A 17,491-nucleotide genomic window follows, 5' to 3' on the forward strand; every position below is an offset into this window, starting at 1 on the left:
TGCAGATCCGCGCGCGCTCGTATCTCTGCGGGTTTTCTTTGCAAATCCCCTGCAGGCAGAGTTTGCTCAACTAGTTGAACTGGCTCTTTCTGTCTTGTTTTTTTGGCAAACTAAGAATTTCCTTCCTGATAAAAACGGACGGCGGGCACCCCGATTGGGCGCTGTGTTGGAGAGGATGTGACATCAGGCACATCTCTCGCTTTGCTGGATCGCTGGCTGCCTCCCAGGGCAGTCAGGGAGCTGTTTTGTTAAATCCCAACCCAGGTACTCGGGTTTCTGCACAAAGTGCTGCCGGCACCACGTCCCAGTCTGCTGCAAGGTCTGTTCGACTTGTGCACTCAGAGTCTGCTTAATAAATTACTCCCGTTGCCGGGGGCTCGCCGGGGACGATGGAATTTGAACTCTCGAGACCAACCGTGAAGTGAAAAACCAGAACTTGGACAGACAGGGCCGAGATGGATGATGAGGGAACAAATCAAAACTCCAGCAAATCGCAAGGAGCCGGAGGCCAAGCATCTGCAATGTCTCTATCAAACCCACTGATGAGGGGTAAGTAACACTCCTGCCTCGCCGCAAGCCTCTGCCTCTGCCAGCAGCAGCAAAGGGCAGGCTCAGGATACGGTGGCATGCTCATCCTGGTGTCCTGCTTCCAGTGCAGGTCCACAGTCAGTCCCACAGAACGTCCCCATGCCCTTGCACTTCAGAAGGAGTTTTAATAAGCTATTCCTATTCGATACTGAATTTTTGGATGTTTTTTGGTGCATCGCAGAAAAGAGTGATTCTTTACAGTTTGTATGAGTGGAAACAAATGCAGCACTTGAACCACAGCACACTGAAAAAGAAGTTGCAATGTGGCATGTTTGACTTAGATTAGTGCCAGATGGAGGCTCAGCACTGGCTCAGTTCCTCTTTTCTTTTTCTTTTTTTTCCTTCCCTTCCTCCTTCCCTTCCTTGTTCCTTTCTTCCTTTCCTTTCTCATTTCTTCTTTTTTTCTTTTTCTTTTTCTTTTTCTTTTTCTTTTTCTTTTTCTTTTTCTTTTTCTTTTTCTTTTTCTTTTTCTTTTTCTTTTTCTTTTTCTTTTTCTTTTTCTTTTTCTTTTTCTTTTTCTTTTTCTTTTTCTTTTTCTTTTTCTTTTTCTTTTTCTTTTTCTTTTTCTTTTCCTCTTCCTCTTCCTCTTCCTCTTCCTCTTCCTCTTCCTCTTCCTCTTCCTTTTCCTTTTCCTTTTCCTTTTCCTTTTCCTTTTCCTTTTCCTTTTCCTTTTCCTTTTCCTTTTTCTTTTTCTTTTTCTTTTTCTTTTTCTTTTTCTTTTTCTTTTCCTTTTCCTTTTCCTTTTCCTTTTCCTTTTCCTTTTCCTTTTCCTTTTCCTTTTCCTTTTCCTTTTCCTTTTTCTTTCTTTCAGATGAGAAGACCCAAGTGTTGTTGCCCAATCTGAGCTTTCAGGCCTGTCAGGTTCTTCTGCAATGGCCAGGGCATTGTGGTCAGTTGTAACCAATGGTGTTGTGGTCACCAGTGAACAGTTATTCAGACAAATGGCCTCATTCTGATCATTGCTCTGTTGTCTGACCCAGAGCCATTGAAAATATGACATGGTGACAAAAGACAAGTAATTTAATATCACATAACAGTTTAGCTAGACGCGTTCCCTGTAGCTCTGTTTTCTGAGAAGCTACTCCCTCAGCTCAAGATGAGTGCAGAGGGAATGAGGTAAATTAAGATAATGTGACTTTACACTGTCCTTGTTCCTTTCCTGGGCTGTTCAGGACACTTCCATTCATACCAAATAGGAAAATAAGGCCCTAAAACTAGAAGATCAGTATACCTGCTGTGTTTTCTGCCTCTCCTTATGTGTGTCACGTATGTACATCCTGGGGCTGGTGCAGGAGGGAAGGGACGGCGATATTATTAACAGTATGAACTGAAACAGGTCCACACTGGAGGTGAGCTCCAGCAAAATAGAGGCTGGAAGGAAGAGAGCCCACATGCTGCACTGCTGTGCACAGATCATTTGGTCCTTTGAAAATCAGAGTTCAGTCCATTCCTCTTGTGTCTGCTTGCTCCTTAGCAGAGTCAATAAGCTCTGCTGGCAATATACAGCAGGAACGTATATGAATAAGAAAAATACCATTTGTAACACTGTTATATATAGTGCCATAAGCATATGCATATGCAAATGTGTATGCAAGAGCATACCTCTGCTGAAAGGATTTGAAAGCCCCTTGTGAGTTGCACCATGTGTGACCACCACAGAAGGAAACCAGCCTGGGGACAGGCCCGAAGTGTGCAACACCCTCCACACAGTCAGAGGCTGGAAAAAAGTACTTTCAGCCATCACCTCAAGAACGAGTGCTCTTTCCTGTGAATGCTCCATTGTCCACAGGGAGCAGTCAGGGTTTGTGTGTTTGTGTGGTTATTGCTATAAAGCTCCCTCTGTATACACCTTGTCAGTGTTCACATGCCCAAGTGATGGCAGTGCAATCAAATATGAGGTTTAATGTAACCTCTGGGCTGGCTGGGATTTTCAGCAGTGAAAGGGGAGCTAGGTGATCCAATGCCACTGAAAGCCAGTGGGCTTTTGGATGTCTAGCTGCTGCAGGTCCTGAGGCCTGACTCAGCTTGCCTGTTGATGAAGGTGTGGGTAAATTCCAGATTTGGATAAACAGTCTCATTCCTCTGTGAGAGAGCAGTTGTACATATTTTTGGCAATCAGAAGTCCTTGTTGCTCTGGTGGTACATGCAGTGAACACAGCTGTGCCACCTGTGTACACTGGCCTTGCTCCTTCACGGGCATCTCTGATGGGCAAAGTGTTTTGAGGACTTTCCTGAAAGTCACTGTTTCAGGATTTTAAAAGTCCGTGGCCAGTTAGCACGGGCATTTGCTTAGGCTTTAATCAAAAGCCTGTGTATGGTATAAATGCTGATCATTTATATTACTGACAGCATGCCTCCTGTGCTGTGCAGGACTGAGTGAGACCCCAATATCCACTCCAGCCTCCCTCCTCCCCCAGGCGAGAAACAGGATCTCCGGCCTGGAGCAGGCAGAAAATGGAAACTTTGTGGTTTTCTGGAGGGTGATGCCCTGGGTGTGGAAACTGGGGAAATTTGCCTTCCCCTGCAGGAGGCTGCCTCCCCGGCATTGCTTCAGGGCGGAGGTGTTTGCTGCAAATGGAGCTGGGGCAGGAGAGATGGTGGCTTAGGGCTGTGCTGTTCGTGGTGGAAGGTTCGGAAGTACATCACAGCAATTAAAGGGGGCCTACAGGAAATATGGGGAGAATCTTTTTAGCAAGGCCTGTTGTGACAGGACAAGGAATAATGGATTTAAACTAAAGAAGAATAGATTTAGACTAGACATAAGAAAGAAATTTTTTACAATGAGGGTGGTGAAGCACTGGAACAGGTTGCCCAGAGAGGCAGTGGAGGCCCCATCCCTGGCAACATTCAAGGTCAGGTTGGACGGGGCTCTGAGCACCCTGATCTGGTTAAAGCTGTCCCTGCTCCCTGCAGGGGAGTTGGGCTGGATGGCCTCTAAAGGTCCCTTCCAACCCAAAGCATTCTGTGATTCTGTGATGATTCTATGAATTAGTCATCAGACAGGCCTTTAAACCCCCTCTTCCCAATTTATCCAAGGCTCGCGTGAAGCTATCGTAGGCCTCCACTTCCATTTAGAATAAAAGCCTTGGTTCTTCTCAGTACAGAATTCCCAGCTGGATTACAATGTGTTGGCACATACCTCTTTTTATTTTCCACTCACATTTTGATGCTTATGTGGTCAATCTTTTAATTTGTTGTTAAGGCTTGGTAAAATTGCAAGCTAATGGCCAGTCCATAGATAACTACGGTCTGGTCTGGCTCTTTTTCAGAGTCTCAGTAGAAACCTGTGTTTTCTCAAGCAAGTACTAAATGGATAAATTCTGCACATGGATGTGATGGCATGAACATGCACCTCCCTCTTTGTCACGAGAGTGCTCACCCGTTGATATAACAACTTGGTAGTTTGCACAAAACCCCGCCTGTATTTGTGTGGCCAAAAAAAGATCAAGCTGTAGCTCACAAAACTTGTTCCTTAATCTAGATTTTTAGAATTACTGTAAACTTCCCTTGCAAATCATGCAGATTGGGCAATGGCATTGGTTTCTAAATGGGAAAATCAAAAGCTTTTTACAGAGCCTAGATACACAGCCAATGGTAACACAGGCATGATCAGCAAGAACAACAGCATGGTCAGATAAACATCATTTGACACACATCACTTTTAAAGCAAAGCTATTTTAGTCAATTAATAATACCATGCTTTAATAATTTTAGCATAGTTTGGCTATCCTTATGAGACCAGAACCACAGATTCTGGAAATGGCTGTTGATTTCCTAAAGGCAAAAAAGGATCTAAATGGGTATTTGTGAACTTACTGGAACTACATGTTTGTTGTGGGACATGGCCCATGGAACATAGAAGGAGGCAGGCAGAGCTCAAATGATGCCAATAATGAAGAATACAATTTTCTTTAAAAACTGATTGACATACATTACCCAGATTTCCTGAGATCATTCCTCTGTTCATTTCATGCACTCGATACTGCCCATAAGGCTGTATTGGGGTTATGTCTCTTCCATCCTTTGGTCTTCTAATTTTGAGGCTTCTTCCAAATATGAAACACATCTGAGTTGATGAATCTTTCTGTGCATGTGAAGCCTGAGTTGCTTCTCAGTTTCTCTTTTTTTTCCCTTTGACTTTCATACTGAAAGTAATACAAGACTTGAAAAGATCGCCTGACTCACAGAATCTAGTCTTTTGAGCTATTTCTATACTGCTAAATAAAAGAGATTGGGACCATTTCTGTCTTTGAGACCAACTGGTGCAGACTGACTTGCCTTTGCATCTTCACCTGCTTAAAGCTCAATGCTGAATTATCCTCCTGGCTTTCTTTACTTGGCAGTGCAGATTTACCTACCAAGCCTGCACGGTCTCTGACAGTGTCTCATAGTCACAGGCAGCAGTGGAATAGATGGGAGGTTTCAAAGTGTCCACCAAACACCTAGTCTGTAGGCCATGGTCAACAGATCACCAAACACCTTCCCAGTTCCCTGGCAACACACTTATGATGTGAAGGAAAATACCCCAAACCACAGCTATACAAATACATGCCAAGAGCAGGAGAAGCCACCAAGCTTCCCCCCTGGAAGAGTGCAGGAAGAAGACTATGCCCCATGCTCAGAGGAGGCACAGCCTCGGGGCTGATGGTCCCTCCCAGCCTGCTCTCCTTGGCATCTCTCCTTCAGAACTCAAAGCTGATAGTCACTTTAATGGTACCCATTGTAATGGTACCCATGAGCAGGATATACTGACCAGGTAATTCCAGTCACCAGATCCGTATCCTGTCTCCAGTCATGGTCAGTCTCCAGCGGACACAAAACAAATCTCCTTTCTGGCCCCAAGGGATGCCCAGTGATAGCTCAGATCAGGTAAATATAAACCTAGCATAAACCAATGAATGATCTAGTATTTTGTACAAGCCCTTCCCCTTTCCCTTCCCCTAACTAGGTAGCAGTCATAACCAGAGACAGAAAAATGAGGAGAAATGGTGAAAATCATGAATCAGCTGCTTGTCCAATCATCCCTGATGAGACCCCTGTTCCTAAGGGCCTTCTACCGCCCACAGCTCACCCCCTTCATGCTCCAAACTCACCTTGAGGTTATTTCCAGGATGTCACTGGGATTGTCCTGTGAGCCAGGAGCATGCCTGAGCACTGTTAGGGAAGGATCCTCAGAAGAGAAGGTGAAGTCTTGATTATTCTGCTCGATTGTTTTTTTTTTTTAATTACTTCATTCAAATAAGAACTATCACAGTGAACAGTCAGGTTCCCTCTTGTAATGTGCATGTGACTACTACCAATTTGATTACCTACTTGTTACAGAGACCCACATTTTTTGTGTCCAAGAAAGGAAACACTAAAATTTACCCTAGTTTAGTCCATCAATGAGCCTTTGTTCAGAGACAGTAAGATGCAATACGTACATATTTGCAAAAGTGTGCTATGCAGATAAGCATTGTGATGGACATCGAGTGGCTCAAAAATGGTATATGGTAGTAGCAGAAATATCCTTTTGCCTACATGAACAACTCTAGACAAATGTATTGCAGTCAAAAAAGAGTCTTGCAAGAATGACTAAATCTATAGCAGGCCTTTTGTGGCCACTATGCCCACAAAAAATCCCCCCACACGCTTAACATAACTGCAGGCAAAGATCTTCTGTGTGTGATAGACACAACACATTTCAGATACCACCATCTTCAGGTCATGATTTACTTAGTGGAGAATTTTTCAATCACAAAAACGTTGTAAGTCTTGCTATACTGGATCTTATCTTCTTTAAATTTAATGTCCTTTACTGAGTACACTTGAAAGTGAGACAGCAATAACCCAACAAGCTGAGTGATGGCTGACACAGTTGGTTATCACCCTGTCCCAGCACATTGTGGCATAGCCAGAAGAGGCAGGATATCAGCCATGAGAGGTTGAGCTCTCACATGCATGTTCATACCTGAGACAAGGCAGGATCTGCAGATCTTGCATAAGCACTGACATCATCATCTAATCTGTGAAAGTTATTTTAAAGAATTACTGTGGCTTATTAGGTTTTGTTGCTGAAGGCGGACCTCTTGACGTTAAGCAACCTATTCCATGCATATGATCTAGTCTAGTCATTGAAAACCTCAGCAACTCGTCCAGGTTGGTCATTGGGGTTTTGTCTGTAGTTAGTGGAAGGAGAGTGGGAATTCTCCAGAGAGCAGAAAAATGTGTTTCCAAAAGAAGCTGGGTGAAATGCACTCTGGAAATGCTTCTTTTCCTTCCCTGGGGGAACCTGGACCGTTAACATAGACCAGACACCAAGTTTTGAGGCAATGAATACTGAAGGAGGCAAATGTCTCCCAGAGGGATTGTTGCTGTCAGATGGCCCTGAGCCATAAAATCTGTAATACTGAAGATCTTCTTCTATTAATATTTGTATGGTCCTCAGCACTAAGCTAGTTTGTTTCACTATATTAAAATAAAGAACAAATACAGCCACTAGAGAAGTGAAACATAAGTCATTAGCAGTATTTCCTCAGACCTTTATGTTACTCAGTGTAATTGATGAAAGATATGCATGCCTTGTAAAATGCATCAAATAATGCTTGTGCCTGGCAAAACGGTCTTTCAGAAAAGCACTCTATGTGACTTGATGGATTAGTACCAAATTTAACCCTAAGGATTCCCTTCCATACCTCCTTGATCCAACCGCAGCTATGCTGACTCATTTCCAGTAATTATTTTTGGCATGTGGTATTTTTCTGAACATCAAGCATTATATACCAAGATTACTTGAGAACACTAGTTAAAATTCAGTTTCTGACACGGACCTTTCATGCCTCCTCAGTTGTCTGGCAAGGTGACCTGTAGTCAGTCTTTCACATAAGACCTTACAAGAGCAAATATGAATATGTTTGCTTTATATGGGCACTTAAAGTATCAGTGCATTTATCATGGCAGTAGGAACAGTTTCTTTATGACCTACTTCTGCCCTCACAGGCTGGACCTGTGTCCTCACTGCCATGCAGCTTGTGTCCCATCCTGTCCCCTTGGCTGTCCCTACAAGCTGAGGCAGACCCTTCCTTTCAGCTTCCCTCCATATGTGCTGTGTCTCACTTCATGGTTTGTACAATGCAGAAATTATCAATACTAGCAATAGCAATGCAGCTATTACTTAAAATGCACCACTGCACAGGCTGACACCAAACACTGAAAACTGAGGAGCACAATCAACAGGTAACACAATTTGTCTCCTTGTACTTTGGTACTTTCTCTCGTTAGGTATTGTTGACTCTAGCTCAGCTCTGAGCAGGGGTAAATGACTGAGAAGCCATACCCTTTTCAAAATGTAGTCCTTCTGAGCTAATTGGTAAAGTGTAATGAGCTTGTGAAAACAAAGGCACTAGAAATAATTCAAAGCGAGAGACAAGCTCAGACAGAGCAAGGTAATGTTCTGCAAATCCCTCTCATCTTCTGAAGGGGAGCGCAGCCAGCACCAACATGGGGTGAGTTAAAAACACACCCAGATTGAAGCCATCCTCTTGTCTCACTCCCTCCCGGCAGCTGCTCCAAGGAAAGCTTGGCAGCTCAAGTGATAAATTAGAAGAAGAAAGGTTTGCCAGGGTCACGCAGTTGAAGTAAAGTACACTGATGAAACAGTCCATGGAGTTGTTAGCCTTTTTCCTGTCTTTCTCTTTATACAGACTTTGTTTCAGACTGGTCTCCTTTACATGATGCCTCTATCCGTGGGAGTCTGCTTACTCTGAAGAAACTCATCAAACAGGTACCCTTCTGCTGGATTTGTTCAGTTGTTGAATGCAGTTTATGCTTTACTGTGAAACCTCCAGGGTGAGAAAATCATGTTGTCTAGAATGCAATGAAATCTGCATGTAACAGATTTTTTTTTTTTTTCTACAAGCAGTTCCTTGCCTAGCGCAAACTCTGTGCACTAAGCTGACAATGTATCAAAATATCCTGGGTCATTCTTTAATGCTGGTGTAGGTAATGGGACTCTGGTCGCTGGGATCTCTGGGTGGCTCGGGGATACCTTCTGCAGCTCCTGCACCTGCGAGCAGTGTTTGGTGCCCCAGGTTGAGGACAGCTCTGGACCCAGGCAAGGCTGCGGTTCAGGCTTCAATTCAGCCACCCACACATCTGTTCCTGAAGTGCCTGAGGGTATCTGGGGCCCCTGCTCCCACTGCAGAAGGGCACGGCTAGGGAGAAGCGATTTCTGAACCTCACTGCTCCATTTCCTCAAAATTCTTGGAAAGTTGAAGACTCTTCCAGCTTAACATTCTGGAGCACCAAGATTGCCTGAAACAAAAGATCCTGTAGAATCAAATCAGTGGTTTCTAATGCAGGGGTTGGCTTTCCTTCAGAACATGACACACTCTGACCAAAGACCAGAAAACACCTCAAAAACATTTCAGGATTTGATCCAGTCAAACAACCACAGACTCGGCAGACAGGAGGTCAGAATGCTTGAACGGTGATGCAAAAAGGCAGCAGTCATGACCCTGCCAAGAACTCTACTAGCAATTTTTAATTTTTTTTTTTTTTTTTATTTCAGAGTTTGTTATTCATGGTGTACTAGAAATAAAATCATGCTGAGTTCCTAAAAGGATGTCTGTATTGTTCCATCATTCAGTCTACTGCCCAGAGCTTTCTGCACCGATTAGCAGTGTGTAGAAGGCATGACCTCTGGTACACTGTGCCAATATCCACTCCAGCCAAAGCACTGCAGCCTCTTTCTCTGCTTACCTATTGAGATGAGCACCTCCAGGCAGTTGAGGAAGGTGTCATTGCATGAAGCTTTAAAGGTCATTATAGAAAGGCTTGGGGGTTTTTTGTTTGTATGGGCTTTTGGTAGTTGGTTGTGATGACATTTTCTATTAATTCATCAGGGGAGTGATGTGAATCTTGTTACAGCAGACCAGGTGTCTCCTCTCCATGAAGCCTGCCTAGGGGGTCATGCTGCTTGTGCCAGTGTCCTATTAAAACACGGTGCTCAGGTGAGTGCCTGATGGACAGACCATTGTCTTCAGTGTTAGTATGTTGTATTATCACTTTTTAATGCTAGGTGATGTACTATTTCATGACAGTGTATCACTGTGATTTACACTCTGTACTTAGCTCTGCTTAAAGCACATATGTTATAAGATGCACTTCTTGATAAAGCAATCCAAAAAGCACAGATATAACCAACAGTTACTATTGTTCTTTAGATGAAGGTGCAGTGTTCTCATAATTTACTGAAAGAATAAGGGGAAGTTCCTCTTGCAAAGGGTTTATAATCCTGTAACAATAAAGGGTGCATTTTATTTTCTGCACACACTAATCCCATTGGTGTCAATATGCACAGTCTTAAGGAGAGGTGTAGAACTGTTAGGATCAACTGACGATAAAATGGGAAGAAAATGGAAACAAGGTGGAAGTACAATGGTGAAATGGGCATGTCTCATGGCCTCTGATTTTCAAGCTAATGTCGAAATTATAGTGAAAAAGCAAATTAACTTGTTATACGTATATTACCTTTCAGTTTTTTTAAAAAACAGAGGCTGCCCACTTTCAGCTAAAAATGGACCGTTTCAGGACAGGGCAATGGGCAGGTGTGTTTCAGCTGAGATAACTGAGAGCAACCCCAGAGCAGCACTGACTAGACATTCATTTGCAGGAGAAGAGACTTGGGGGCAATTTTTTAAAAGATTTTTTTAAGGATATTTTTATCAAAAACTTGTAAACCTCAGAAGCAATAGGAAGTTTTGCAAGGAATTAAATAAAAAGTATTGAGAACCTTACTATTCTGTTGAGAAACTGGATAATTTTAATCTATTTTGAAATACTGAGAAGATGAACAAAAAGTCTGATTGTGGTTTTTTTCCCCCCAGGTGAATGGAGTTACTGTCGACTGGCACACTCCATTGTTCAGCGCTTGTGTCAGTGGCAGTGTGGCTTGCTTGAATTTATTGCTGGAGCATGGAGCCAGCCTACACCCACCCTGTGACTTGGCATCCCCCATCCACGAAGCTGCTAAGAGAGGTAACCACGTGGGTATCAGTACCCCTTTCATGTTACTAGCAACGTGCTGAAGTGGAAAAAGAGAGATAAAGAAGATAATTTTCTTGATTTGGGTCATGTGAAATACCTTCCTAGCTGGTCTCATCACGAGTGGTGTAGTTCCTCCCACCCCTGATGCTCACTGAGGGCAGCTCGGCTGCACTCTCAGGGCCTCTGAGTTCATGTGGTGACACCTGGAAGGGGTTGCATTGTCCAAGTCAGTTGCCTACCATGTGGACTTCTGAGAGAGACGTCTGTCTATCTTCAAAAGCAGTGCAGAGAAACACAGCGTGATTCATCTCATCTTCAGTAGACATCTGAAATAAGTCAGATAAAATGCAAGGGCTTTAGCCTGTTTTGCTAACAGTGGATTTGCAGCTCCTGTTTTCGAGGTTGGAAACACTGGAGTGGGTGAAAGTATTACACTACAATCTCTCGACAAAACATTGAATCTTTGCCAAATTACACTGCTGCAATAGAGAATTTGCTGAAAAAATGCCTGATCTCTGTGAGTTGACTCTTCCTTTATCCCTTTTAAGGTCATGTGCAATGTGTCGAATTCCTCGCGTCCCGTGGAGTAAACATAGATCAAAACATCAAGCATCTGGGTACTCCACTTTATGTAGCTTGTGAGAACCAGCAAGTGAGCTGTGCCAAGAAGCTGCTTGAGTCAGGTAAAAAGAAAATTTAAGGATGGTGTACTTCCATTTTCCACAACATCTGTCTTTGGATTCTCTTTGCGTCAAAGGTTTAGAGGAACTCCTGCTCTGGGACCTGGAGATGTTTCGCTCTTAATGGCAGCCCTAGGTTAAATGGGGTAGCAGGGTAACCAGGTCTTATTGACCCAGGAACTCAGCTTTACAGCTCCCAACAAAATGATGAGTGATCCTGGATTTCACATGGCCGGTCGTGCCTGGTACAAACACCATCCTTTCCAGTGTCTCTGTGTGTGATGCTGCAGTTATCTGAAATGGTCAGGAAAAAATTTCCTTTTTTTCTTTTCCTCCCTCTTTACCGAAAAAATTGGCTCAATCATTTTTACACAGTATTTCTGCAAACATGTTTTAATTCCCACTGAGTTCATAAAAAGTTTGAAACATTTCCAACACAGAAAAATGTTCAGCACTATGTACTTTGCATCAAACAAACCTAGCTGTAAGTCTAAGCACTTGGATAATTATATAAGACCATTTCTTATTATCTACAGTAGTGCATGTCTTCTAACCAAAGGGGCCATAGAACCTAAAGTAGCCACAGAGCTAGTACAAAACCAAGCAACCAACAAAGCTGCTTTGGAAAAAAACAAGCAAACGTCATGTAGATCACCTTATGCACTATTTAGTGCAGTGATCTTTTTTTTTTTGGAAGAATTCAAATACAAATTAATCTAATGGTAAATGTTCGGCTATTATTTTCTGCCATTTTGTTTTTTGCTGCCTTCTATATATAAGAATGAGTAATATAAAAACATTATAAATAGTTTTGAATTAGTTCTGCAGCTCACCCTTCTTAGGGTGTTTTAGGAGCCATTAGCTCAGGATAACAGGTGGGGAAACATTCATCAGGGGTGCTTGCTTATATCCTCATCTACCAAGGGCATCTAGAACTTTTCCATCCTCACATTTTTTCCCCAATAGATAGTTTGGCATTCGGAAATCCTACAGGCCTCTGGTACAGAGCAGGTTGAAACCCTGCATGTATTTTAAGGGAATGGGGCACTGGGATGGGGAGCAAAGGTGGGCTATAGATAGAACTACATCTATCTATCTGCTTCAAGATATCCATGGGCTGGGCTGTGGACGAAGGACTTCCCCATGCACTGTTCCTCTGGGAGTATTTTCTTAGTCACAACCCCACTCCTCCTCAACCAGTTTGAGTTGTGTACATGCAAATTATAGTACCAAGCCCCAGCATAAGGAAATCTACCTCTGGGTAGGTGCTACAGCATTTACAGATTATTCAGAGAAATAGCAGCTAGTGCAGGGAATGGAAATAGGCTACTGTATAGCCATTATTCTTTGTCATTATTCTTTGTCATCTCTTGGTGTTCAGGAGCAAATGTGAACAGCGGCAAAGGACTGGACTCCCCTCTGCACGTGGCCGCCAGGAATTGCAGTGTGGAGCTGGTGACACTGCTGATTGACTTTGGAGCAGACATTTGGGTGAAGAATGCCGAAAGCAAGAGGCCAATGGAGCTGGTTCCACCCGGCAGCCCTGTGGGCCAACTCTTCCTGCAGAAAGAAGGTGCCCCTTAGTGCTTGTTTTATTTATTCACTCGGGATTCGTTAGGCAAAAAACACACAAACTGCTGCAAAAGGCTATGCTATTCCATGATACAAACTCTACAAAACTGAGGATAACTAAGCATACCTCCATTCGCTAACATATGGACACTATGTTTTCTAGTGTCAGAATATAGTGGCACACTAATAAGGATAATGGTAACAATAACCCATCTTTCAGCCTCCAGGCTGTGAGTCTACTGCATCGGGGAGAAGTCGTATGGAGCTTGCAATATAATGCAAAATAGAGTTTAGGATGAAAAAACAAGCAAAATTCTCCTTAGGTATTAATGGTGGCTTTTTCTGATTACCTAAAGCACTGAAGTCAGTTGGAGTCTCTCAGTTCCCTTGTTTCTGAGACAGGAGTAGACCCAGGAGTGTTTCTGGAGCATGCCAACAAATGCGGGCAGAAAATCACCTCTGATGGGAGTTGAGGCTAGCTGGTGAGCTCTAGGACTGAGATCTTTGGTTATACAGTATGCTGGCGGGCAAGTACATGCCAGATACTGGTCTCAGCATCAATGCAAAATTGCAACCAGAAAATGTTTAATGTATGTGATACTGAAAAAAAACCCCTGTATTGAAACACTGATCTTCTAGTTCTTTGCCTTTTACTTTTATTGTTTGCCAAGATCTTATGCAGGTGCAAAATTATCTTTAACATGAAAGACTCTGTATTAGGTTCTTTAGACTCTATATTAGGGTTTTTTGTGGCGATTAAGAAAAATTGCACAAGAATGATATAATGAATATATATATGTATGTACATTTATAAACTAGGCTTTTTTTAAAGGCCAGCATTATGTGCTGAATAATCCAGCAGTATCAAACTGTAGGCTTAACCCTTAGGAAGTGCTTATTTTGTACATTTAAGTTAAATATTTCCAGATCTATTTTATTTTCTTGGTTATGACTACTTTAATGAATTACGGAGAGAAATCTTACTTATGAATCTTCAGGAAAATTAGAATACAGTCTTTTGTGTCTGATTGTTGGTGTACTTGTGTTCTTCTTTAGATGTTCTCATTCAGTCAGAAGACTATGTACACTACTAAATAATTTTCATTATTTTAAACAAGTTGCTGATGGTGTGGTCCATGACTTTATTATTCCAGTAACATGTTGATGTGATTGTTGTCATGAACAGATTTACACCAAGGTAAAACCGGAATAATAAAACGATGGATCAGGCCCTATTTGAAATAGGAACACGAAAATAACAGCTTGAAAACAACTGTGCTGTGCATGTTATGTATGAGCAACAGCTGTGTGGTGTCCCAGCCTAATCTCTGGTGCACAGAGTGGTGATCTTTTTGAGCTCCAATCCCTGCTGTGTTAGACTGCTGACTCCTATGGCACTGCGTGTGTCCTGTTTATTTGAGATAGAAAACCATTTCAGGCACACCCTGTGGAGCCAGCCCAAGAAACGCTGCTCAGGCTGAGCTAACACCTTGGGCAATAAGGAACTTTTCTAAGTGAAATTCAGCAATTGGAATCAGAAACGATAAACACCTGAATGGCATTTTACTGCTGAATAGTTTTTTTCTGATGTTCTCCAGCATGCTCTTCTCTGAGTAGGGTCATGCTTGATGGGCAGTTGATGTCTAACTTTGGCTGGCTAAATGGTTGCAACCTGGGGGAAGCGGTGCAAACATTACCCCTCTGGTTTCACGGGGAGGTTTGGCAACGTGATGCGGGAATCGGAGTCACCCCGCCAGCCCCATGGCCCCTCAGCACTGGCACAGCTGAGCTGCTGCTCTCCTGCCCCACTCCCACACATGGCTCCTCTCTCCCCACACTGCAGATGCTGGGGGGCAGCAGCTCAACACTACTTGCGTTGCAGGGAGAGTCCTACGTGTGGGTGAGAAAATTAGCTAATGATCCAAAAATGCACTTTTCCTTTTAAGAGCTTGCAGTTGCTAAATATTTTTCAGCATAGTGACACTGCTTGTGTTTTGATAAGTCTTTAGTTTTTGAGGTTTTTTTTTTTAGGTGGTTTTTTTTTTTTTTTTTTTTTTTTGAATGGAAGCTTTTTTAAATGAGGCGGGGCATTTATCTGTGGGATCAGAGTGGCCAAACAAACATGCAGTGTGATACTGCAATAGCCAGTCTCACTTGCCCCATACCAGCTTGCCTTGTTGTCTTGTACACAAACATAGGGTAAATCATCCACTGACTCCTAGCAGGAGGGTGCAGCCCTTTGCATGGCCCTTCAAAGAGTGCAGCAGTTTTCAGCCTTGCAGAGTTGCTGGAAACATGGTGGCCTGCACGAGGGAAAACTCAAAAGCTGATTAAAGCTGCCACCTCACCTGCCACCTCACCACATTTGTGCTGCAGCCCCTGTTCCTTCCCACTGCACTTCACTCCTCCAACAGCACTAACATTTCAGCTCTCTGGTGGCCGCTAACTTATGCACCCAGCAGGCAGGCACGGCGGGTGGCACCCAAACCATCCCCTCCTATCTCCCTTACCTCCTTCTAGCTTTCTACAGTGTCTCTTCTTATCTCCTCCCCATTGCCATCACCCAAGCCCCACACCCACACTCACTGCTGCCCCTGCTTTGCCCTTCTTATCTGCCCTCCCACGGCCCCCCCGTGACCCACCACGCTTGTCATCTCTGCGTGCTGCACACTGGGGTGTAAATGTAATGTTGGGGTGCTGAATATTGAAAGGTGCCGCAGTTAAAATCATCACACAGGACCTACCTCTTTGTGAAAAGGATAAGTAAGCCCCAAGTAAGCGTATAATGCCATTATACTTAAATGAAAAAAAGCACCACAGATTCTTCAGCAGGGCTGGTATTTATCAGCATGGGACCGGTTAATCTGGAAGGTTTCAATAAGGGATTATATAGTATTTCTTTTGCTATGTGTTTGTCACTATTATGAAGTACGTCTCAGGAAAGCAGTGGGCTGTAAACTTGGATCTCACTGTGGGAGTTGGGGGGGCAAAGGACTCTGAAGGCAACATCGTCGATCATTTCTTCTCAGACAACACTAACCACTTCACACTCATGCAGCTTAAAAGGGAAAGACTGACGCTGCTAATGCTAATTGAGGCTGTGTAATGACAGAGAGTGACTCAGCTTGAATTGAATCCCAGGTTGGCTGATGTCCTTTGGTGCGCACAGGTCTGGCTTTTCACTGCTGAGTGTCCTGGGGTGCCCACACACCCCCTGTGCGAGGTGGGTCACAGGAGTTGGGGGGAGTGGTAATGCACAGCTGCCATTTCAGCTTTACAATTTTGGGGCAATAAAGCCACATGTGTAACCTCTTCCCTGGCTCTTTCTCCAGGGCCGCTGTCCTTGATGCAGTTGTGTCGCCTGTGCATCAGGAGGTGCTTTGGACACAAGCAGCATCAAAAAATAGCTGAACTTCTTCTCCCGGATGAGCTGAAACATTTCCTTCTCCACGTTTAAGCCTTTCATGTTCAAAATGGTGCCTTTAATAACACATCAAGGTTCGTTGAGGAAAGACTCTTCTCATCAGTAGTGTTGCTAATGCCTGTAATGTTAATTTATAATAGTTGCTGGTCCCTAGTAAAGCTCTGGGTCCAAGAAGCACAAGACCAACTTGCTCAGTCCTCACTGCCACCACCCCTGGCAAATCCATCATTTGGAAAGGAAAAATTCTGCATGGTTGCATGGTGAAGTTTGAACATGTGACTCAAGAGCCCCCTAGAAAGTGTAGAAAATGAACACAGTGTTGTAAAATAGATCTCTTGATTCTCTCTATCCTGGCACATTTTCAGAGGGCTCATGGTTGACAGCCCCTTACAAAGGAAACGTTTATCCCAGCCCAGCACTAACAACATTTCACGTATGTATTAAGGATACTAAGGGTAGCTATACTTTCTCTGTAAACAGTGCTCATGTGCCTGTCATCTGTGAGGGCTGTACCCACAACACTGTACAGATAAGGAAAGGGAACCCAACTAAACCTAGTCACAAAGCAAGAGAAGCCCTCTGGCAGATGTTATTTATTTGCTAAGTATATCACACTGCGGATAGATGAGCACCAACCCACAATCATCTGCATTTAGGCCAACATCTGAACACGTGTTTCTGCCGTGACATCAAGTAGGTCACTGCTGATGGCAGCTCCCTACAGTGCAATAATAGTAGGGGGAAAGTTCGGAATCATCCATTAAAATCACTTATTCCTGATGCTTTGAGCTATAAGGGAGCTACACTTCAGTACTACATATTTTCTCCTTGTAGCATATTATTTTATAAGGACAGAGGTTAACAGGCTATCAGTGACAGGCATTGAGTGTTCTCCCTTTCTGCCCTGAAAATTAGGTGATATTTCCCAAGCGTTTCTCAGCATACATCAGAAAAACAACAGGTTCTATTCCCTTTCCCCACCCACATAGAGTTCATCTTAAGACTGATTTTTTTCTTGGAGAGGTGCTACCTCATTCATAGCATTTTCCATGGGAGTGGTAATACTAACACCTCTAATGCGGGGCCATAAAATAAACAACGACAATACTGAAGCTAAAGTCCATTCCAAATTAAAAAGATAATGGGTAATTTCTACCCCCTGCTCAGTTGCTGAGCTGCTGGCTCAGTGTGTGTATCTCTC

General features: G+C 43.4%; 1 protein-coding gene across 1 annotated transcript; it reads left to right on the plus strand.

Moving 5' to 3' along the window:
* The first annotated feature begins 373 nt into the window (after positions 1-373).
* Positions 374-16,337, plus strand: ASB9 (ankyrin repeat and SOCS box containing 9). Its single transcript, XM_009488120.2, has 7 exons — positions 374-549; positions 8,271-8,350; positions 9,471-9,578; positions 10,455-10,605; positions 11,163-11,297; positions 12,676-12,867; positions 16,199-16,337. The coding sequence occupies exons 1-7, from the start codon at positions 456-458 to the stop codon at positions 16,321-16,323; spliced, it is 885 nt and encodes a 294-aa protein (XP_009486395.1). The 5' UTR covers positions 374-455; the 3' UTR covers positions 16,324-16,337.
* The last annotated feature ends 1,154 nt before the right edge of the window (positions 16,338-17,491 follow it).

The sequence above is a fragment of the Pelecanus crispus genome, chromosome 1, assembly GCF_030463565.1.
Source record: "Pelecanus crispus isolate bPelCri1 chromosome 1, bPelCri1.pri, whole genome shotgun sequence".
NCBI lineage: Eukaryota > Metazoa > Chordata > Aves > Pelecaniformes > Pelecanidae > Pelecanus > Pelecanus crispus.